We start from the raw sequence: 23,107 nt of genomic DNA, 5'->3' as shown, positions 1-23,107 counted from the left end.
AATTCGCCATATTCAAATGAGGTTGGACACTAATTTCACCAGATTCAGACGATGTCAAATTTCGAGTCTAAAGAGGCAAATTTTTGATGTGCGGCAACATACTCTCTACGGATGCCGACGAGTTCTCTACACGCTTTCCTGCGACATAAGCCTATTAATGAGTTTATCTCCCTCATTACAAGCGTTATCGTTGAAAAGCGAGAGCTCTGTTCAAAAATTAAGCGGCTATTGTATGCGCATTGCATGCATCAGCAGTCGCTATTATAGCACGTTTAGCGAAACCATGAAAACAATGCGCATAACGACGCAAAATGATCAGTGAATTAAGTGGGATTGTTAGCTTTGTGGTGCGATTGCATGTAGTTTCAAGTATACACACATTCGCTTGGAAGAAGTGCTCAATATCTCGCAGAGGTGGGCAGTCTTCGTCAGGGTGAAGTTCTTGAGGCCGATGTCGTTTCCTTCAAATGGTGTCCTTATTTCCGCTCGGAATCGCGAAACGAACGAAGCTTTTTTCAAGCCGCCTTGTGCACTAAATTGCGCAGTAACTCGGCATAGCGTTGCACTAAAAGAGCACGAATAGTGCGAAGTGCAAGCGCGGAATTCTAGAAAGCTCGGTCCAGCAACGGCGGCTGCCTCGAAAATGGCGCCGACGAAAAATGAAAACGCAAAATGAGCGAACTTTTCACGCGCTTATACCAGAGACGGCCTGCCGAGCCAATCACCGCTGAGAAAAGCCCGATGGGAAAGATTAGAGAGGAGGATCTGCGAGGGGGCGCGGGGCGGCGGCAGAGTTCACAGCAAGTCGTTACTTTCATATCATAATATTCACGGCATCTCCAAATACCTTAGAGGAGCGTAGCTGCGAACTCCGGTTCGATGCTATTTTCCTCCTCGCCTCCAAAACGGTCCATACACTGGGAAAACGTTGCATTTGAACTGTACGCTCCGGATGTAGGAGTTGGCAATGGCCTAAGAGGTCTCTGGCGTCATGCCGCGGCGCGAGGGGGAGGAGAGCGGACCTTCAAAGCAACGATAGCGGGCAGGCGCCACCAAGTTTAGGTAGTGTCGTCGTGCCCAGCTGTTCCCAACGGCGAGGCTTCTCCTCAGTGCGCCGCAGCCATGCGGCGCTGCACCAGGGCTTGTGTAGGGGCGTCAGGCGCTCGCCGGCACCCGCTCGAGTCCAGTCGTCAACCACTGCAGAAGCCGGACGAACCGCGGCTAGAAGCCCAATCACAACAGCACTCATTCATCGCTTTTCAAGGCGAAAGCCTCTATTGGCTCATGCTCGTGGCCACGATCGTGTCCGTAACGGTTTAGTTTGGAACGTAATCAGTGGTGTAGTAATTAAGTCATACCTCGAAATTGATGACATCATCAGTGGTGTAGTATGTCATACCTTGAAATAAAGGATAGCATCATCAGTTCTGCGGTATGTCATACCTTTAAATCAATGACGTCATCAGTGTAGTATATCGTGCCTGGAAATGAGTGACTATGACGTCACAGTGACGTCATTGGCCGTGACGTCACGACCGCATGTGACGTCAACACGGCGTCACATCTGGTCATGTCTTATCCCCGGACGTGAAGTCATAATGACGTCACATCCGATCGTGACGTCACGTCAGCTTAGTCATGGCGGCTGACGGGCGCTCGATCCAGGCGTCCGTGCGGCGCCTTTTATTCGGCTCTTTCTCGAACGCCGCACCACAGCACATAGAAAGAGGCGCAGTACAGTAGGCATCATGCGTCTCAAATTGGTTTACAGGAAAGAAGGACGCAGTATCTGTCACAATTCTCCGCGGACACCATAACCGTGCCCTAAGGAGGAGGAAGGTTGGAGTGAAAAAAAGAGAGAGGTGCTTCGGACAACCGCGCATCAGATGCTTTCGTCTAGTGGTCCAGAGTGCCCCCTAGAATTTGTTCTCATTTCCTTTCACATTTTCCTTTTTTGCTTCATTTTTCTTTACTTGATCTTTTTTCACTCCGCATTTTTTTCATTTGCTTCTCTTTTTTACTGTTTTTTTTTCTTTTACTACTTGTTTCCTTTTTTGCTCTTCACTGACTGTTCTCGATGTTGCAACGCAATTACAAGGCCTGACATTTAAGAGAAACTGGTGTTATTTATTGTATTCCTTGGTATGCCACGACTCCGCCACAAAAAAAAAACTGTTTTTCAAAATTTAAAGTGCAACTATTGTTGCGAAAGAAAAACTACGACAGCCAAAGCGAGACCTCGGGTGGCCGCAGCTACGTCGTGAAGAGGCACAGCTACGAGAAGAAGACGAAGAAAAAGAGACGACAAGGAAGAAAGAAGACAAAGAACAAGAAGACGAAGGAGAAGAAGACAAAGAGGAAGAATGCTCGGACACCTGCAGTTAATGCTTTCGCTCCACATTCGGTTCAGCAGCGTTCAACTCTTAATTTTTTTTTTAAAGGAAGAACAGCAAATCGAAATCGAAATTGATTTCATGGCCAGACATGAGGTTCCATTTGCGAAATGGCGACGTCACATACAGTATCGAAAAAACATCGCACATGCGTTGGATGCTAGAAATAGTCTGGAAATCATGATCGACGCAGTGCACAACATCCCTGAGATAGCCTAATTAGTTGGCTGGCCCAGGCTTCTTAGCTCGTTTAGTTTTTTCATGATCTCATATTAACATAAGTTACTAGTAACGTCTCATATCTTATTTTCTAGCAATTGTCCACGTGCTGATGTCTTTAACGAGTACATTGTAGCTGAGATAGTGCATATCTGCCTTGTATCTATATTCATGAGGAAAAGTTCTTAACCTAGCATTTGTGAGCGTCTTGCTTCTTTGTCCTTGTCTCTACCGAAGCTGTGAAAAGCCATGTCTTCCTTTTTATGCCTTGTTCCCTTTAGCTTCTCTCTGGCATACTGATTGGACTCGGTCACCAATTAACTATATTAAACTTAATTACACCCTTCTAGAAGTGCAGAGATCCACCTTTGTTTTATTGAAAAGCTAAAAACAGCTTACAGCGACACTCCATTCGGGCAGAGTGCTCTATGGTACATAAACAGCGATCCTACTCCAGCCATTGTTTTCACGCGGTCCTTTCTCACGATCTGAACTCTGAACAGCTTTCAGCGATTCGATGTAGTACGAAATGAAGCTCGCTCTCCATAGGAGCGTAACACCACTTAACAATTCAGCTAGCGACCCTTGCTCTATGAGCAGTGATTGCATATCTGTTAACGAGGGCCGCACCCACACACGCTGCGTTAAATGAGCGGAATCTGAAAAATTGCCGTAAAACTCGGCACGCTTCCACTGATTTTTTCGACGCCTCCTATCTGTTTGCTGTTGTGGTGACTATAGGAAGGAAAAGAAAATGCATTGGCCTGCTACTGGCTCTTTAGATAAGCCGTCGTCTGCCGTCGAAGCGGTGGTGGGTGCAATGACGGCCTATAACAGGTACAACCGCCGGTGGCAGGCTGGCCACCACCGCAAATGGCAGAGGCCTACCATTCCCCACCCCGTAGGGCCAGGAGCAGCCGCCCCTCCCTCTAAGTTTACCCGCTCAAATCCCACCTTAAAAATGTACCGCTCAGCAAGTGACCGGAAGAGCTTTGTTTTCAGTTTGTAGCCTGCTACGTAAAAGTGCACACAGATGGCGCAGTGAAGCTCCGCGCTTTAAAGGGACACTAAAGAGAGAAAGGAAGTGGGTTTTCATTGATAGAATGCCAGTTCCTGATTACAAAAAGACCACTCTTACTGAAAACAGAGCTGTTATAAGGTAGTAAAGAAGAATAACAGAAATACAGGTATCGCCACCACAGCCAAACGGCCGAGGCTCGCAACTACAAATCACGTGGCGCGCTAGGGATCCCGGAGGCTGACAAATGCGAATTACGTTGAATGTTTGAATGCGGTAGTACGTTTTTTCTCAAACATGATAAGACGCTTTAATCATACGTAAACGACGGCGAAAAGACAACGTAAACGTTGCAAGGCAAATACAAAAATATACTTGGAGGCGCACTTCAGTTTTGGTTATGTTTCGGCTCAGGCATTTCGTGCGCACTCGGATAGTTTGTTTGAACCTGCAGCGCCTGAATTACGAGCTTGGAGCAGCAGATGCGCCTTGATGGTTCCCATTTGAGCATTCGGAGGCACGAGCGAGCGAAATCCGCTACCGCCGACACACTCCTTCGTTCACACTTCTGCGCCAACATATCGCCGCCGTTGCCGCTTCAACTGCGACCGGACCGCTTGACTGCAGCTACGTACGCCACGAAAAGCATACATATGCTAAGTACCGAAGGAAAAACGCAGTATCATTCAATTGTTCACTAAATCATGGCACATCTGACCAACATATACTGCGTCAACAAGACCTTCAACGTGCTATTTGCAGGCGTCGTAAACAAAAGGGGCATACTTGCCGCTCATACCAAGGAGAGCGTCGATATATTGCGCTCGTCGCCCGGCGAAAAAAAGGGCCTCGGGTAAAAAGTAAAAACTAAAAATAACGAAGCACCAGAAATACATTACAAAAGGTTTAAAAAAAAAGTCCCCAGAAGCGGTGAGACTCGATCTCGCTACTGCTTGCTCATAACGTTCGGCGCTAACCGCTCGGAAATACATTACAAAAGGTTTAAAATAAAAGTCCCCAGAAGCGGTGAGACTCGAACTCGCTACTGCTTGCTCATAACGTTCGGCGCTAACCGCTCGGCTACGCCGCGCCACAAGAACCTTGGATATATGTCTAGTTTTTATGTCATGGCCCCATTTACAATAAAGTTTTCTGCTGCCGGTCTAAAAATTACAACTTCTTGATCATCGGCGCATGCTGCCTGCTCTCACGTCTTGCAACTAATGTTCTGGATGCTTATGCGCACTATATTGTGCACTGGATCCATTTTAACATGTGGAATTTCACAGCGCTGGCAAATGTAGTAGCGCCGGCACTTCGGTGATGTTCTGCTACCGCTGAACACGGAGCTGTAGCACAAACCTTGAAGGAAAAAAGTGCGACGAAGCTTCAAAGCTGACAAGCGCAGCAGCGAGGACACTATTTTGCTGGTAACTAAATCTTATTTGTATGTAAACATGTCAGGAAGTGTTGCGATGACCGAGGGCTCGGTTTGTTTATACACAGTGCAAGAAGGAGCGCAAAAGCTTGAGAAACATGTAAAGTATTGTGCATTACAAGCCCTCTATGTTTTTTTTTCTTCCTTTATGGGCCCATCGCTCGGTAAATTACTCTCTTCATCGTTTTACTTATTTCGGCTGAGGCCGTCATTGCGAGTACGCTGTTGCCAAGTTGGCCCTTGAGGGATGCGACGCCGCGGGCCGCGATGGCTCGCTAGCTATCACGGAGTCTCCGCTTACGTCATAGTGTGCGTCACTCAACTCCAACTACGTAGTTGGAGGCCACAGTTTGAATTCGACCGGCGGGAACAAGAGAAAACCTCAACTTCTTATCGCAATATCTCAGCAATTATTCGATTTTTTGCTGCCGGATATGCGGCGACAGTGTCACCAAATGTAGTTTATTAGATTTTCATACCATCTTTGGCTGTCTTCAGTGTCCCTTTAAAGCCCCCCGCGCTTAGCTCAGTGCCGGGTCTCATATTTACGCGGCTCACCGGAAAAAGGGGACGAACAGCTTTGCTGTCATGGTGCTGGTGACAGAAGGGTCCATGAGCGAGGCGGCCTCAAATGAGTGTTTACAATGGCATTACTTCACAGGTCAGGGTCTCCAGTTTCGAGAATTTTAACACTTTAACCAGATAAGCACTATTATTGACATAATTAAGCAGCCATACAACAAGAGTCACAGACGTGTCGAACATATGTTGGCCTCGATTTAGCTTAAGCATGAAATGCTTTCATTCCCATTGTCGGCACGTCAAAGCAAAATCAAGAGCTAACATCCGGGCAATGATTTCTAGTCATCCAGGCACTCGTTTATAAGCATCCAGGAACCGAAACGTGAACATACAAGCACCAAACGAGGTTTTACAAGATGGATTAGCTGTTTCACACTAAAAGGTATGGCTCATGGTGCCACATGCGCATAGAATTTCGCTTGACGCTGGTGTTCGAGGAAGCACAAAGCTCGAAAAATGTGCAAGCATTTCCAATAGAGTCTGTCAATGTGTTGTGTTGTCAGTTCATTGCGTTTTTCTTTAGCAGACGGTTGTAGTATTGTTTCCAAACAATGCTTGTAACCATTTCATGCATACATTCTTGATTACGGAAGATGCAGTCATTTTTTATAAATCAGCTGGACTTTTTATTCAAGTTGTATAAATCGTTAATAGATATTGCATGTTGCCCATGTTTTTTATTTATTTTATTAGGGCCCATGTTCGGCCCTAGAATGCAGTCATTGTTTTCTTTTCCAGTGTGCCACATCAGATTTCCAGCTTTAATAGCAGCATTTCAAGTGGGAGCATTCTGAGAATTCAATCATTTGTAGATAATAGTTTAATGTTACAAAAGCCTACAGCCTATTTTGCACCAGAAGTGGCAGTCTACAAAATTCAAGCTTCCACAATAAGGTAGTACAATATTATCGTCAACTATGCTCTTTCGGCACTCCATATATATATCAATTATCGCTTTGAACGTAGCGAGACAAGCTTAATGCCAGCTATAAAAGGCAGCTGCACTTTTGTTCAGGCAACATGATAAAAGTTGGCAAAATGTTCTCTTTACTATAAATTAGTTTTTTTTCTCCAGCATCTACAATTGTACCGATTGTTTTGAAGCCACAGCGACAAAACTTTAGTGGATCATGGACGAGGGATAAGCATGTCGCTCCTGCCTCGCTACATTCAAATCGCTTGGCGCTAGGCTCTAGTGACACTTCTCACGAACATGATTGAGGTGAACCATGAAAAGTACAGCGCGAAAACATGGCCTACCCACAAAGGACTCCATGTATGACGTGTCAATGGCTAGTAACCGCTTGTTAACACCACCCAAAACTGATAAATCATTGCAGCAGGCCAGAGTGCGCTGTGATATCGGACATAAAGGTGTATCAGATTTCAAGTGCAGCAAATGGGATGTCTTCATTTGTCTGAATTGCGATAAGAACCGAGTTGTTCAGTTCCATCATAAGTAGGACAGAGTAAACCATGTCAAGTTTGCCAGCTTCCTGCTCCCTAACTTGGCAGGTCAACAGAATTCTTGATGTTCTATATTCACTGAAGCTCTTGATTAAAGGCTTTCCAATTTTGTTTGCTAGCAATTTAGACTAATAAAATCAAATACAAGCCAACAAAAAATTATTTCAATCCTTTCCTGCTTTCCCAGTCAAAGGGTTAAGAAAGACGAGGCCATTGCAAGTAAACATGACACATGCATTTCAGCTATCATGTGAACGCGGGAGTTTTCAACGACACATCAGTATTATGATTGAGCCAAAGGCATCCTTTGTAGGGTTAACCAACACACTCGTTAGCGGTAACCTTCTTACAAATCCCCTCGCGAACCCTCGTTTGCGTACATGCACTTACAAATTGCTGAAGTACTAACCCCTCAAATTCCGCCTTCATTATCTCACACATAGTCACTAGCATATTGTTGTGAACTACAAACTGGCAGATATATAAAGCTTCACTTTAACCAAGCCGTATGAACTATGGGCATGCCTACCAGCAGCGTGTCCAGCTCAACATCTAGAGGTCAGGGTTTAGACCTCATTTTATTGCAGCAGTTTCCCAAGTAGGCAGCTGCTGCCAAACCAGCCTTATCGTGTGGTCTTGTGACGTCACAACTCGCCTGCCAATCTATTCGGGCACGTAACATGTCAACTTCCATTGGCTGCCAACAGCATAATAGAGATTTCAGTGAAGCACTGCTACCCACATTACTGGATTTCACCAGAGTGGCTCCAAAGTCTTCTTAGAGCAAGTGCTGCGAAAAAAAAAAAAAACTGGCTGCCAGTACATTTCAGCCCAAAAAAGAAGAGGTGGCCTTCACTGGAAACTGTAATACAACAACGCACCATCTCGACAGCCTGTTTCTTCACATAATGAGCGGCCAGTCTTTCACGATGTGGTTTACATATTCTTAACCTCCTCTGACAAGGTTACATAAAAAGTGAAAAACCTTAAATCGGCCTCGTTGATCCTAATAAAAGCATAAAGCATCTGTTACCTCAAAACGACAAGATGGAGGAAAGCAAAGCTGTAAAAAGCAAGCTTGAATAAAGTGACTGGACGCAGCGCTGCAGAGCTAACAATCCAGTGATATATTTTGCCTCTACATGTATAAACGTGTGTAACCAAGCCGCGTTTAGACTACAATCGCATCCATTTACTGTCACTTAAGCAGCGTTCAGACTACTGTCGCATCTGTCGTGCTGCTGGAACTCCTGTTAACATAGCTTGCAACCGCGTATGTTACACTGAGCTGTTTGGAAAGATATGTTATTTACGACCAGCCAATCGCCGCTCTGGGCCAAGAGAGTTTTGCATTTTTCAACATGGCGCCAGTTACCAAGCGGCTGCTACCGGAGGTTGAGGCTCCTCAAGCTCAAAATGAGCTTATCGTTTGTGTGCTCAACATGCGCAGACGGATACGTACAGAAGAATTAGGGTTAGTAAAATCTTCGACAGCGCATGCCTGTCCGCTTGGTCCAACCGTGGTTTTACACACCAGCTTCCGTCCTCGCGCTTCCCCAATACTCTTGGCAAACATCTGATGTCACCGCCCCACAACACTCAGTCAAAGAAGCAAGGTAATATATTTTTCTTTTTTTTGACAACCCCCGCTCGCACGCAGTTCTAGCATGCAGTCCGCCGGCATCCTTGCTTGCGATAAGCAGTTTACCAGTGCTCTGGAGCGATCTTGGGACAGACGGTTCGGGGCGATGACTCAAGAGGTCGTACAATGAAATGAGGCAGGGCGTGCAACAGACACAGAAACGTCCACTGAACACGTCCCCCTTCGGAAGACAGTTTTCCTTTTCTCTTTTACAGTAGGCTTTTTTCAAACATCGATGGGTCCACGCCAGCTTCGTTTTGTCGCCTGACCGCGACCTCACCACGTATCGGCATTTCACTGCAGGCCAACTATTCCCTCACTTGTTGTCAACGAAGTCGATGGGCTGCGAGAATGCACTGGGATGAGACGGACATCCCCTGCCACTATAACCTCAATTTCCTAGCCTAGGGGAAGCATTTGACGGTTGCAAGTTTTTTCACACATGAAAAAAAAGTTGAAAAGCACTTACTCCTTTGACTCAGTGCCCTGGCAATTTGAAGTCGGGCCTCATTTTGCACTTGTCTCAGTTTGATTTCAGCCACTGGTCGTGGAGAACTGGCCTCTGCCGACCTTATTTTATGAGAGGCTGATAATTACAAAGCGAAGAAGATTCCGCACTGAGGTCAGATACAATCACCGATACAATACTAATAACACCGGCAAGCCGAGACAATGCAGCAATGTAGGAGCGTTGGATGATGTCACCTGCTAGGTGGTTTGCACGTGAAATCTGAGGACCGGAAGCTCCGCGACCGGAAAGAGAAAACCGAAACGGCTGTGTACATTGGTCACTCGGTAACCGACATTTCTGTTCTAGTCGTAAAAGTCGCGGGTCCGCTGACATTTACGCCCATGCTGGCTACTGAAGTTGCGCATCTTAAGCTCAATGTGATAGCAGTCTGAACAGACACGTTTTTTGCGCTTAAGCTTACGATCGTTATGAACGATCCATACGTAGTGCACATAGTCTGAACACGGCTTTAGTTTTTCTTTAACAGAACCGATGATGCTCTTCTCCAGAACTGGGCCTTTAATGCTGTCATGTTAAAAGGTCAAGTGAAGGGTTTTGTCAGAAGCAAACATTGATATTTGCTATTTAAACTGCAAATTTGAGAAGAACACAAAGCCTTCTAATGGGTAGGAAGATTCTTTTATTTCTTCCAGTATTACCAAGAAGACCGCACAGCCTCTTTCAGCCACACACATGCCCTGTGCTTTGTTCCCTGCACTGATGCAGGCATAACTTACAGCACCAGCTGCCAACTAATACGAAGCTTGTTGTCAGCAACAAAGCCATCTGTCATGAGGTTTTCTAGGTAGAACAACTTGTCTGCAAAATACACAGCTGAATTGCTCGAATTTCTTGGTTTTCGGTAAAACTTTGAAAAACGAGACCCCTTAACTTGGCCCTTAAGTATGGTGTTTTCTTCGGGATGCGCGATAGTCAGTCTGATTTTGTGCTCAAACGGCCACTGGACAACTTCATCCATGTCGCCTCTGTGTAGCTGAAAGCACGCATGCAATGTTACACAGCGATCGTCTCTCTTAAAAACTACCCCAGGTGACAAACAGTAACCACGCAAGTACACTTTGTCACTGTAAAAGGTATAGGAACCTTCCCTCAGTGCTTCTTCTTTGTGTGACTTCACACCTGTCACAAAAAACTCGCACCATGTTCTTTGCAGCCTAGCAAGTTGGAGTACATCAGTGATGCACCCTGCCATCTGACCACTGTCTCTACTTTGAGGTCTGGATTCAAGACTAGCTGCAATCTGTGACAGTTTGCCAGCTGTTTGCATTGTTACAGTAGCTAGCTGATCTTTCAGTACCTTTTCAAAACGACTTATTCCTGTGAACACAAGGTTTACTGTGTCGCTGCGTGTCAAACCTTGCTTGAGTTCAGCGTTTGACGCTGTAAGTTGACGCAAAGCTTCTTCCAGCCTGTCCTGATTTTGTACTCCATTTGCCTGTTCTTGCCTGAGAGTTTCTTTGAATGTGTTCATGTCGTGCAAGATTTCATTCAGCCTGTCACCATGTGTACTGATATCAATAGTCATTCTTTCCAGATAGCCTTTCAGTTCCTCCGCCTGCTTTTCAAATACTTCTCTGAACGAATTAGGAAATGCACTGCCATCTGAAAATGCAGTGTCCTCCTTGGATACGTCCTGGTCTTGAACTTCTAATGAAGGATTTGCCATCGAGCCACATGCACCTGAGCTGAGGTGGGCACACACCTCCTGACAAGGAATGCTGGTTGAGCACTTGGGGCAGCAGGTAGAGTGATGCACACATTCAGAGTGGAAGTGCTGGGTGATCATGGAAGCAGCTGTCACATGCTGGCAACCACTTTCAGCATTCCAGCATTTGACCTGGAAGACAAAAGGAGGATATTGAGAGGGATGACTTACTTCGCAGAGGATGCAGTTGACAATTTATCTTGGCAAGGTACTTTGTCCAATGATTTAAAGTCAGACCTTAGTTAAGCTCAGGATATTTAACATTTTCTTGAACTGTAAAATTAAAAGTAGATAGTTGTATTGAATGAAGTACAGTTAGTGTAGGCTTACAATTTTACCTTATCTATCCACTCTAAGTCCTGACGCCATAATTCAGGACATGAATTGCAATCTTGTATTCACACTTTCTTGTGCCTATCCGCAGTTTTTGCTCTTCCTTTCCTTTCATTCTATCCACACGCGACATGAGCAACAGTAGACAGCAGAAGAGGATGGCACTAAACAGCGCCCATGTGTTTATGCACAAACAATGTATGCATAACTGTATCGGAAGAGGCTAAGCCAACCATGATATCTGAATGAATGTGGAACATGAAGAGGCAAGAGTAGTGGACAAAGCCAGTCGACTACATTGAAGAACATACACATATGCATAAAAAGTGTAGGCTGTGACTCACTTTTGGGCCTTGTTAGTTCGTTTTACATGTATGCATGTATAGAACGTTTTACCGAAAGCAAGCAGAAGAGGAGGAAAATACTCTCTAACCAGATTCATAATGCGGGACCAATGTTGCCAGTCCCGAGTGGGCTGTGCATTCGCACGCTTCATGCATAGCAGAGCGGCCTTGCACCTCAGTATATTGAGGCGAAGGCCTTAATGGCTAATCGTTGTCGTCAGCAAAACTTTCACGCTTTTGCAGCAGCTTATGCCCAATCACTATTAAATCGATACTTCAAAAATAAATTAATAAACCTTGTATCACACCGAGGAATCGAACCTCCATCCCTTGGATCTCAAGCCCAGCACTTTACTACTGCGCCACACCCCGGATCGTCCCCAGATCGTAAAACGCTCTTCATAATTCCCTTTGTCTACAGTGAGAATGATAGATTCCGTGAGTGACAGATACTGTGCCTTTCCTTTCCTGTAGACGGATTATAGAAAACCGGTGAACTTTATAGCGTTCAATGAAATGCTGGTTGTGTTTAACAAGGGGCGCGCGATGTACCATCACGAAAGGTCATGACGTCACAAGGCGATCCATGCATATACGAAGCTGACCCCACCGGGCGTCCGATCCAGGCATCTGTGCACCCTTTCATTTGCCGCTTCCTCTAACGCCGCACCACACAGCAAACAGAAGCAGACCCAGATGTCTAGGAGGCGTTAGTACAGCAGGCATCAGCGGCATTTGAAATTGATTAACAGGATAGAAAAGGCGTAGTATCTGTCACACTTCTCCGCCTATACATGTACCATGTCGTAAAGGAAGGGAGGAATGTGAAACAGTAGTCACCCTCTTTACTCGAAGCAACATTCACCACCACATTCGCAACGAACGCGTAGCAGAATGCGGCACTCAGGCTTTTGCCTTTCACCACTTTAGTCACCAAAGTGTCCCGTAATGTTTGTAAACCTTTATTAGCGCCCCTTTTAATATCATTGGGACAGCAATGCGTGATCGCGGACTGCACAAGAAATTTAAAAAATTGCAAGATGATTGCTGAGAGCGTACATGGGAAGCATGTAATGAAAGTCCAAGTACGGCTGTGATATGTTTCTGCTTCACCGCTTTCCAGTCCATCCTGATTTAATTCGCCTATGAACTTCTTGTGTAAGCCAGACAGACTTAGTACCAACGGTGGACTCGCGAATATGATGCTCATTTTACATCCTCCACAGTAGTAAACATGCACGCCGCGGCGGCCGTGCCTCCGGCTAGCCCTCCACATCAATGATACGATGGATCTTTTCTGTCAGTGCCAGAAGAGCATGCTAAAATATGTTCTCTACTTAAACAATAAGCCGACTGCAAAACAAAGGAAACATATCTTTCTTGCAGATCGCTGACCTGTGTTGTGCTGTTGGTAAATGCAATACAAACAAGTTTCTCAACACAGCCAGCTGCCACCGGTGCGGCGTGCGGCTCGTCTCTGCACGCTGGCTCCGCTGCTAAGGCATCACCAAAATTATCTTTCTTTTATTCATAAAATGGGATGGGCAGTAAGGCAGTTCCACAAAAAACCCTTTACTCCAGCGATGAGCAATCACAAAGCGCCATCAGATATGTGCCTTCGATGCGAAACAATTTAGGCCTAGCGACGACTAGGGAGTCTGCCGCGCCAGTGGACGAATTCGCTTTCATAAGCGCTGCTGTAAGTGCTGCGAATTTGATGTCTTCGTATGTGGTGCAGCTGAGGGCGCACGTTTCTCAACATTCTGCTCAAACGCCATGCAAACGATGTTGCTACGACGGGATGGGGATGCACTGTTGTTGTTGCACCGTCGGACGTATACCAAGGCTGCATAACAATGTGGCCGGCTGGTACTCTAGACCCTGCTTATTTTATGTGCTGTTCTTGAACCGTGATTTAACGTGAAATGTACGCTGTTGAAGTGGGGCAGCTCAATCGTACACTTTTTTCACTCAGGCACTGGCACACCAAAGACACGCATGCATTCCCCAGGCTTGGTATGTGATAGCAGCGGTTAGCGGCGTAACCGCGGTGGACGCTGCCCGTGCCTTTGATGCGAAATGAAAGAAGCGCAATATCGAATATAAATATGCACTGTCAAGAGAAAATACACGGCATGAAATGGGTCGCATTCACGGTAAATCTATGCGGTGATGACTGGAAAGCATCTCTCGTAGTATCTGTATTCCGCGTTCAGTACCTGCCCATACGGGACTCTTCCGCTCGCTACCTTCCACAATGCACCATCTATTGTCATGAAGTGTTTAGCTTATGCAGCATTTCTTGAAACACTGCACTCCAACAGCTGATCTTGTCCATGCCACCGCACACGCTTTTCTGAAATGTCAAACTGTCTCCCAAAGGGCAGCCATGTTACCACTTCTTCTGAAAAGCCACTGTAGACTGTCTCCACATGCCACTATTCATTGCTAAGGAGGCATTATGTAGTATTATCAGTCAAATGAAAGAGCGCACGTGAAGACAAATACACCAGGGACTACAAAAGAAAACTTCCAGCAACTGCAGGATGTCGATACGGCTTTGGCTGCCCGCTGATAGTGGCGATGGCGATGAGGCCGCACCTTCTGAAACGGGCGATCATGGCATCACAGTCCGAGCTGGATCTATCACACACACACAAAAAAAAAAAAAAGGGAAAAAGAAAGAAAAAGAAAGCGCTGCCAATAGCCCGTTTCACGGACTGTCAGCACACTCTACTTTCGTCTGTCACTACCGAATTTACACTACTCATTCATGCCTCCCTTGCCACTCCGACCACCAACAATCCAGGCATCCCTTTGTAACCTCCAACGCTGCTGCCGTACCCGCGCCGACGGAGAAGCCCAGTACCTTGGCAGCGATATCGCGCCCGGAACTGGGATGATGCCTTTACATCAGAGGACCACGTGCTCCGCAGATGACGAATGCCGTCTCGCACTCATTGAACTTCGCTCTCAACTGTTGCATTCTCAGGGCATTGCAACGAGCCTCAGCCAGCAGGCCGCTTCCCAGAGAGTTCTCATGCCACGGCTCCGGGTGAACCTCCAACTTCTGCGAACTGTAGAAGGCCAGGGATGACTTTACACCGACCGGAGCTATCTATTCCGCTGTTTCAGCTGCTTTCACTTCCTCCTTTATTTTCTTTGCCCGACTGCCGGCCGGTCTCTGGGTCCCCTTCGCATTTGCCAGGCACACCACTGGCAACTTGTACCGTCGCTGCAGCTTCGCTGTGCGCCTAGTCCACCGTGTAGATATCCCTGTATAGACCAGGTGTGTCCACATCTGAGAGCCAGGCAATTGGCCGCAGGCGCATCAGCCTGTCCTCATAGGTTGTTTTGGCCACCGCTTCTCTCGCCACGAATGACGACCATCGAACTTCTCCTTGCACTCCCTCCACCGCTGTGTGCCGTGGTACCCCCAATGCCAATCGGCCAACTGTACTCTGTTGACATTCAATGAATTCTCTGGTGCCCGTCAAAAGGCACAGTAGTGCATTGGCATATGTAAGCGCTGGTACTGCCACCATCTTCCAAAGCACTCGTCATTTCTTACCAATTAAACAACCAAAGTGACTGGCGCCCTAGCATACCCCTGTAATGAGCAGTTTTCCCCCTTAGCTCTTGCTCGTGTTGTCCCAGGTAGTCTGCTCCTGCGGACAATCTGACTCCGAGGCACTTTGCGGATTCCACTCTAGCGACCTGTCTCCCCTGATGCCACATGGATCTGCTCTGGTGGTCTCCCTCGCCCCAGATCACCACACATTTCGTGTCACTGAAGCTAAGACGACGCTCCGTCATTCCGGAAACGCAAATGTCCAGGAGCTTCTGTAGCTCTGCGGGTGACCCTGCGAGCACTGCGAAGTCATCCGCATACACCAGGGCGGGTATATATCGCACAACCCTTCTCCCTTCTTCAAAGTGCTCCAGACGAAAACCGAGCCCCGAGGCATCTAGCTGTGCTGTGAACCCTGCGACATAGATCATAAAGTGCAGTGGTGACAACGGGCATCCCTGACGTAGTCCCTTCGGAATAGCCATGAAGCTTGTCACCTGATCTGCCCACTCCACTTGCGCCTTTACCCCGTCATAGTGCTCGAAGGAGGTCAACACTGCGCTCCTCCAAGCCATATTCTCGTAGAAGTCTCCACAGCCGTTCCTGGTCAACATTGTCGTAGGCCTTGGCTATATCCAGACACGTAACATAGAGAGGGCTATCTGCCTGCAGAGCAGCCTCAATGCACTGCGCAAGGACAAAGAAATTTTTCTCAATTCGTCTCCCTGACCGAAATCCACTTTGCAGTGATGGTGATAGTTGCCACATGTTGCAGACTTTGCCTCCTCAAATTCTGTGAAGACCGCTATATAACTATATATGTGCCTTCAGCTAGCTTTCTTCAAGAAAAAATCTTTACCTCTTTTCCAGTTTATATGGTGTGTGTGTGTGTGTGTGTGTGTGTGTGTGTGTGTGTGTGTGTGTGTGTGTGTGTGTGTGTGTGTGTGTGTGTGTGTGTGTGTGTGTGTGTGTGTGTGTGTGTGTGTGTGTGTGTGTGTGTGTGTGTGTGTGTGTGTGTGTGTGTGTGTGTGTGTGTGTGTGTGTGTGTGTGTGTGTGTGTGTGTGTGTGTGTGTGTGTGTGTGTGTGTGTGTGTGTGTGTGTGTGTGTGTGTGTGTGTGTGTGTGTGTGTGTGTGTGTGTGTGTGTGTGTGTGTGTGTGTGTGTGTGTGTGTGTGTGTGTGTGTGTGTGTGTGTGTGTGTGTGTGTGTGTGTGTGTGTGTGTGTGTGTGTGTGTGTGTGTGTGTGTGTGTGTGTGTGTGTGTGTGTGTGTGTGTGTGTGTGTGTGTGTGTGTGTGTGTGTGTGTGTGTGTGTGTGTGTGTGTGTGTGTGTGTGTGTGTGTGTGTGTGTGTGCGTGCGTGCGTGCGTGCGTGCGTGCGTGCGTGCGTGCGTGCGTGCGTGCGTGCGTGCGTGCGTGCGTGCGTGCGTGGCTATATGAGGGGCATGAACCAACTTTGACCCTGCACAGCTTTCTGCTGTCAGCTGCAACAGCTGGTCTAAGCAAGGCAACAAACTTTAGAAGCAGTTACATACCACATGTATGTCAGCCCCCGTTTGCTGACATGTCTTTAGCTCAGGTAAATTTCTTACTTTAAAACCAATAAAAACATGCCTCAATAATAATGTGAGGAAAATATACATTAAAATCATGTTGATATTTTCTAAATACTTTCTTTGAACGCATGTGAGTTCACCTACCAGGGCTCTTCAAGCGAAGAGGCAGCCGTCTACTCATGTAGGCTCACCCTACCATTTGTTAAAGCGAAGCTTTCGAGCATTCACGTCAAATTTGTAGGTGCCAGTAATGTTAGCTCTAATAGTAAGAAAAATTAGTCACATTGCACAAAAGAACCAATTCAGCGCTTCTCTGCCACAAGATCGACAGCAATATGAATTTATCATCAGACCTCCATGACTCCTCGGTTATAGCTGCAATGTCTCTAATTGCAATAATGTGACTGTCAGTGAGGTAGCACACATGGTACTCTCAATTTGGGAGCACAAGTAAATAAAAGAAAATAGAGGGTACAAGATAACTTGGAATGGTCAACACTTGAGGACAGGAAGATAGCAGCAAGATAGAATTTAAGCAGTGACTTGGAGAAATGGGAAAAAGCAGGGAGCTAAAGAAGTTTTTAGTCACTTGTACTTGAAGAATGTCGACACAAAATGGAGAGAAAACTAGAAAATTGGCAAGCAAATATTTCGACAGTAGTAGGCAAGTAGGCACAAAAGTAAGGTATCGTTTAAGGAAAAGGTTAAAGGGGACAAAAGGGATTCAGACTAAAATCAGTAATGGGCATATACAGAACATTCAAGCAGTAAGCAGCCAAAGCAAACCGCTACCATAATTCTTGAGGTAGCTCATCACTACTCATGGCTAGGACCGGAGTGTTGTGGACCAAGGTAGAAGGAAGAGAGCTGTACACAGATGGCAGGGCCACATTGTGGCAAGACAGTGGCAGCTTAATTTGGTAGGTACAGACTGCCACCATCAAGGGCAGCATGTGTTCAGAGGGCTATCCTTTGCACCAATTCCGCTGATATTTCTATGGAGCAGCAGGATGCACACTGAAATTTTGCAATCTCAGTCAGCATTCATCCACCTCAACCTTGACCCATGTATGCTTTGATTACTTAAACACCATGCTTACTGCAAAATTTAGTTTCCGACTGCAAAAAAATGTGTTGCACAGCACGCTTGAGCATACGTGTGGCACTGACCGCATCAGAGCAGGCACTGGAGGCACACTCAGTGGCAAAATGGCTTATCTGGACAATTAAATGCGTTTCATAATGTCATGCCGATGATAACAACCTCTGATTACGTAATCTACAGCGCAACTGTCAAATGTATGGCAATGTGCTGGACGGTTTTGCGTGGTTCTTTCGACTGGGTCTGTCCAGTCCAGCGTCTTGTTTCTAGTCAGTCCAGTGTCTTGTATTTTTTCTGTATTTGGCTGCTGCAAGAAATCAATAAGCGTTGCCTTACTGGGAAAGGCGTGCACTTTAAGTGGTTGCAATCATGGCTACATGTCCTGCAAGAAGCACAGCACATGCGCTTCTCAAAACTGAACTCGCCAAGAAGCATGGCGAAAGACCACTCCTTGCAGCGACCGTGTTCGCCAGCCCATTTTACCATGTTTGTGAAATGCATTCTGACAGTGGCTGCCAGCAGAAACAGTTCTTTAAAATAGTACACTTCGACAATAACAAACTGCAAAGCCTGGTGCATAAAACCTCAACGATGATGAAATACTTGTAATTATTACGCTGCATTTCTACGCACTAAGCAGACAGGAAATATAACGACGCTTCTAAATTGTTACGTCACAAAACGATCAGGCACTAGCAAGTCGCGCAACTTGGGCAAGCTTGTGAAACTAGTCTTCAAGCACCTAATACTTCAAATGTGAAGGACTCCCTTGGCTGAAATAGCTCATCATCAAGTGATCAAATGAAGGCCCAACTCGTGCGGTTCTTACCAGCACGCAGCAACACAAAACCGCACAGCAATGAAACAACTTACTGATGGCATGTGGTCGCTGACAATTGACACGGCCTAATCTTGCCATAATGCATACACGGAATGTCTAGCGAACACTATCAAAAATTCCGAAAAATAAGGAAATCAAAACAGAGAAAAAATATTTGCAGGAAGAAGCTTTCAGCCTTGGTGGACACAATTTAGTGTAAAGTCTTTGTACTAATACATCAAAACTCTCTAATAACTTTTTGTTTCATTAACGCAATCCATTTGCTATGAATAATGCAATGTTTGAAGCCATGGACACATCAATTTTTTTAAACAGAAAAACTCATTTGAAGCCCTGTAGCGAGAGGAAATCTGATACTTTTTTCAACCCACAACCGAAACTGTGTTGGGCGCGCAGAAAGCTAGGTGGAGATGCCACCGAAGCGACATCCGCTACTGATTTGTCAACGACCTACAACAATAGCACGACATGGCATCAACGCAGACCCGACAACGACGGTCAGCCAAACCATTGCCAGACCAACCTGTCACACTAGGCCAACATTGCATCACCAATGCGAATGAAAACCAGATGTCGTCTTCGCAGTGCAACTGAGGCCAGGGACACCAACAAAACCAATCTGCCGACTGTGGTAGCCGGGTCTTTGCGAGATCGGCTGCTGAGCAAAAACATTTTTCAAATGTGAGGCAGACTCTACACCATGTCGATGACGAATACATTTCAGCATTAATATATACAAATAAAGAAAGCATAACAGCCGCAATAATCCCCGACCTGCATGCGAGCGCAAACCGTAAATGGTATCCACATGGCCATTGTACACGTGTGAAATAGCATGCAAAGTCAACGACAGCAATTTCCATTCAAGGTGAGATCTGCTGTGTGCGTCAAAGCTGCGACAAACCCGTGCTACCTTACTTAATTTTCAAGATGCCAAGAAAAGTAAAAAAATGAAGGAAGTAGGTGCTAAAGAAATGACAAGGAAGAAATTATTTTTCTGGGGCCAGCCTAGAGCTGCTGATCCTCCTACATTTCGGAGTATGTTTGCAGTCATATTTTTAGTTGCTGCAGAATTATGTGCGTCTCTACTTTGCATGCCAACTTCAACACTACATTACGCATCATGAAAGAAATGGTTCTGGCATAACTTAATGTGTATTAAGATTTCTGCGCAGCCAAAAGCAACTAAAAGCAGCCAGTCCTGTGGCCGGCCTTGTTAAATCTGCCAACGGTTTTATCTGCTACTGCACTGCACTGGAAGATTCAAAATGCCAGCAGTGTTAAACTCCTATCGTTTCTACTGCCTTCGCAAATTTCACACTGGAAAGAATAATAATAATATAAGAACAAGCATATCAGCTAGAACCATATTAGCACGTTGCAAAGCACTGATTAACCTCAGCTTTCGTGGTGTAGGGGTAACGACAGCAAGCTATGAAACATAACGTTTTTGTTTTGAGCCTACACACAGAAAAAAATTTTTTTCCCAATTTCCTTGCTTTTTTATTACCTATTTGGCTCAAACTGCATTTATCTTTTGAGCTCTGCTTTTCTGACACAACAACCTCAGCTGTTAAGTATAGCTCATTATCACGATTGATGAGGCCCTTGTTTTGGAGTGGTCGGACATAATAAACAATTAAAAATGAAGTGCCCCCATCCATGGTTACTTCACAATAATGCAAATAAACCAAGTAAAACAAATAAAAAGGGAGTAGCTCTAAAGAAACCAGAAGTTTGCATAGCAGAAGAAAATAAAGCAATTAAACAAATGGTAAAGGAAATTAAGAAGGGGACTGAGAAAGAGAGAGGGCCGAGTTGACGATGTTTTGCATGTAAGAAGGGGACTGAGAAAGAAAGAGGACCGAGTTGACTGAATGCTTTGCACGTTGTCTCACTAGTGTCATAGGAGTTGGGGGACAGTCGGCACAGTGCATCGCAGAGGTTGGCAGACCAAATTGACGTTGTGCCGTCTCCTCGATTTGGCTGCACTTTCTGCAAAAGCCCACGCAGCGTGGCACTCTCGTACTTGATCTTCCAGTGCAGCTAGTGCCACCTGCACTTTGGCACTCGATCTGATGTCGTGCTGAACGAGTTCTCCTACACTTTTGCATTGGCCTCTTCTCTTCCCATACAAATACTGCAAGCTGCTTGGCACGCTCTGTAGCAGACGACTCCCGGGTCATGCTTGTTTTTGTATATGGTGCTTTGCCATTTCCCGTGCACTAAATGGCCATGGTGGCCACATGTAGCATGACAGATAATTGTGCAATGTACAGAAGGTGAGTGCTGACCTTTATTTTTTTTTTAATACAGGGAAGGTCAAAATGTTTTTGGTGACTTGCTGCAACATATTTCTTTTCTGCTCGGTGGTCTCCACATCACTATGCAGCATGTGGCAGCATGCCGGTTTTGAGGCGACTAGACAGCCCATGCCTTTGCCAGTTAGTCTGCCAGCCTACGACTAGCTCAATCTATCAAAATCACTCTGTGGCCACCACCTGCAAGGCAGTTATGTCGAGGACCAAAATTATGCCAAATGGTTTCCACTGCAACTGGCTGACATCTCGACACGAATTTCTGGTAGAATGGTGAGTCTCAAAAATTTTGTATAAGCCCAAAACTCCGTGACGGTTGGCCTGCTCTACTGCACAACACAAAAGAAAGAGCAGAGTAAAATAATTCATCCCTTTTGGAATTGACAAATTTCATATATGGCTGCTACCAGGTGATATGAGCTGTTTAAATGCACAGCTATAGAAAAAACTAGAAAAATCTAGCGCTCATATATTATTCACCCATGCGACACACACATTCGCTGCAGACGAACGTATCTGCACTTTTTTCCTCGGTTAGACAGTGAACTGAGATCGCCTGTGGCGAGCGGTCCTCGCGCGTCCAGAACTGGCTCAGCATTGGCACGACACTTGTGTCAACAGTTCAAAAAGTACTGCCAAATCGACAAGACCTGCGTCGTGCTAGTGTGACATATGCCCTTTAGTTATTGCGCCAAATTCGAACTGAGCGCTATGCGATCAGTGTCGCGCACTTTATTTTGTTCCATCGCTCTCAAAAATGAGGCTGTGCAGTTGACAACGCGCTCGAAGCGAAATATTGCATATAACGCGGCATACAACTACTCTAGAGATCAAATTGGGCGCCGCAGTGTATGCAACGAAGTTCCGGTTTCGTACGAAAAAAATACACAAAGGAGTCGCATTTTCTTCCGCCGCAGTGCTTTAGAAAACCTACCACCATCCACGTCTAGTCAGCAAAAACTAATGCAGGAAAACGAGGGTCTACAAAGGCAAGACCGACTAGTGACATGCTCAAGGCAGCAAACAGCGAAACAGCAACACCAGCATGCCTAGGCGGGCTAGGGTGACGTACTACATATATTGCAGAGGTGAATCTGTCTAGCGCAAGGTAGTTTTCCGTAGTTTTCTGCTGCGGCTCAAAGAGAACGAGAGAGAGAGAAAGTTACTAACCTCTCTCTGTAGTAGTTGATCTAGAGGAAAGTCCTTCCAGTCGACATCATGTTCATCCTGCCACTCGTAGCCGTCGAGCGGACAAACGTACATTCCTCCGTGGGCGCACTGCTCGTAGCAAGACTCGCAGAGTACGTGAACGCAGGGAAGCAACGCAGTCCTTTTGCGCACGAGTCCACATGCGCTGCACACCTTGCTGGGTGGAATGGCTGTTACAAAACTCAGCGGCCTCCAGTCGAGTTCCGGGCAAAAGCCGACGAGCGTGTACTGAGCAGTTGAAGGAGGCATCGCATGTCATGCGGCGTGTAGCACTTTTGTGAAAACAGCCAACGGTGACAGCCGCGAGTGCGCGGCAGCGCGAGTGACAGCACCAAGACCAAACCAAGGATTCCGAGGAACCAAGGTATAGCATAGAGCTATGGCTATAGATGGTTCTAGATACCTAGGTGTTCTAGATCCCAGCACCACTTGTAACAATAAACGGGCAACGGCCGCTGGCTCGCTCAGGGGCGCGACCAATCTCTGGGTGCGTTCCAATTCTTAGACGTCTAGCAAGACTGCTTCGTAGACGTCTTCGTAGACGTCTACGTAGACGTCTACAGGTTCGCGTATTGGAACGCGTCTAGGGTGGCTAGAACTTGTTCAGGTGTGAAAAGCGCGGCGCGTTTCCATTACCGGAAATGGCACCGCTGCTCACCGATGCCGCCAGGGGCGCTGATGCTAAGGGCGCTGTTAGGGTGGCTATCCGCGGTCGCTGCTCATGCATGGGGGCAAGTGCGCGGACTGCGCATAATTGCATGATTTGCGCACCGTGGTTTGGCTTTAGAATGCCGCTGAAGGTGAGAAATGGCTCGGTGACGGTGGTTTGTCGACACAAAAC

General features: G+C 46.4%; 1 protein-coding gene across 2 annotated transcripts in view; it reads right to left on the bottom strand.

Annotated features, from left to right (window-relative positions):
- LOC146173064 (uncharacterized) overlaps window positions 1-22,745 on the bottom strand; it is a 37,902-nt gene extending 15,157 nt beyond the window's left edge. Inside the window, exons 1-2 of one of the 2 annotated variants that reach the window (XM_084584888.1) lie at window positions 22,228-22,723; window positions 9,888-11,128 (exon numbers count right to left, since the gene is read on the bottom strand). In XM_084584888.1, the coding sequence (XP_084441014.1) occupies window positions 10,004-11,128; window positions 22,228-22,515 (1,413 nt within the window). In that variant the 5' untranslated portion in view covers window positions 22,516-22,723 and the 3' untranslated portion in view covers window positions 9,888-10,003. Of the gene's footprint in view, window positions 1-9,887; window positions 11,129-22,227 lie in introns of those variants that run through there. The other variant, XM_084584889.1, reaches the window with a different exon arrangement.
- Between the last annotated feature and the right edge of the window lie 362 nt (window positions 22,746-23,107).

The sequence above is a fragment of the Amblyomma maculatum genome, chromosome 11, assembly GCF_055883805.1.
Source record: "Amblyomma maculatum isolate TAMU_Amacu chromosome 11, ASM5588380v1, whole genome shotgun sequence".
In the NCBI taxonomy this organism is placed as follows: Eukaryota; Metazoa; Arthropoda; class Arachnida; order Ixodida; family Ixodidae; genus Amblyomma; species Amblyomma maculatum.
Note: the sequence above shows the minus strand (reverse complement) of the source record. Positions and strands in the feature narration are given on the sequence as shown.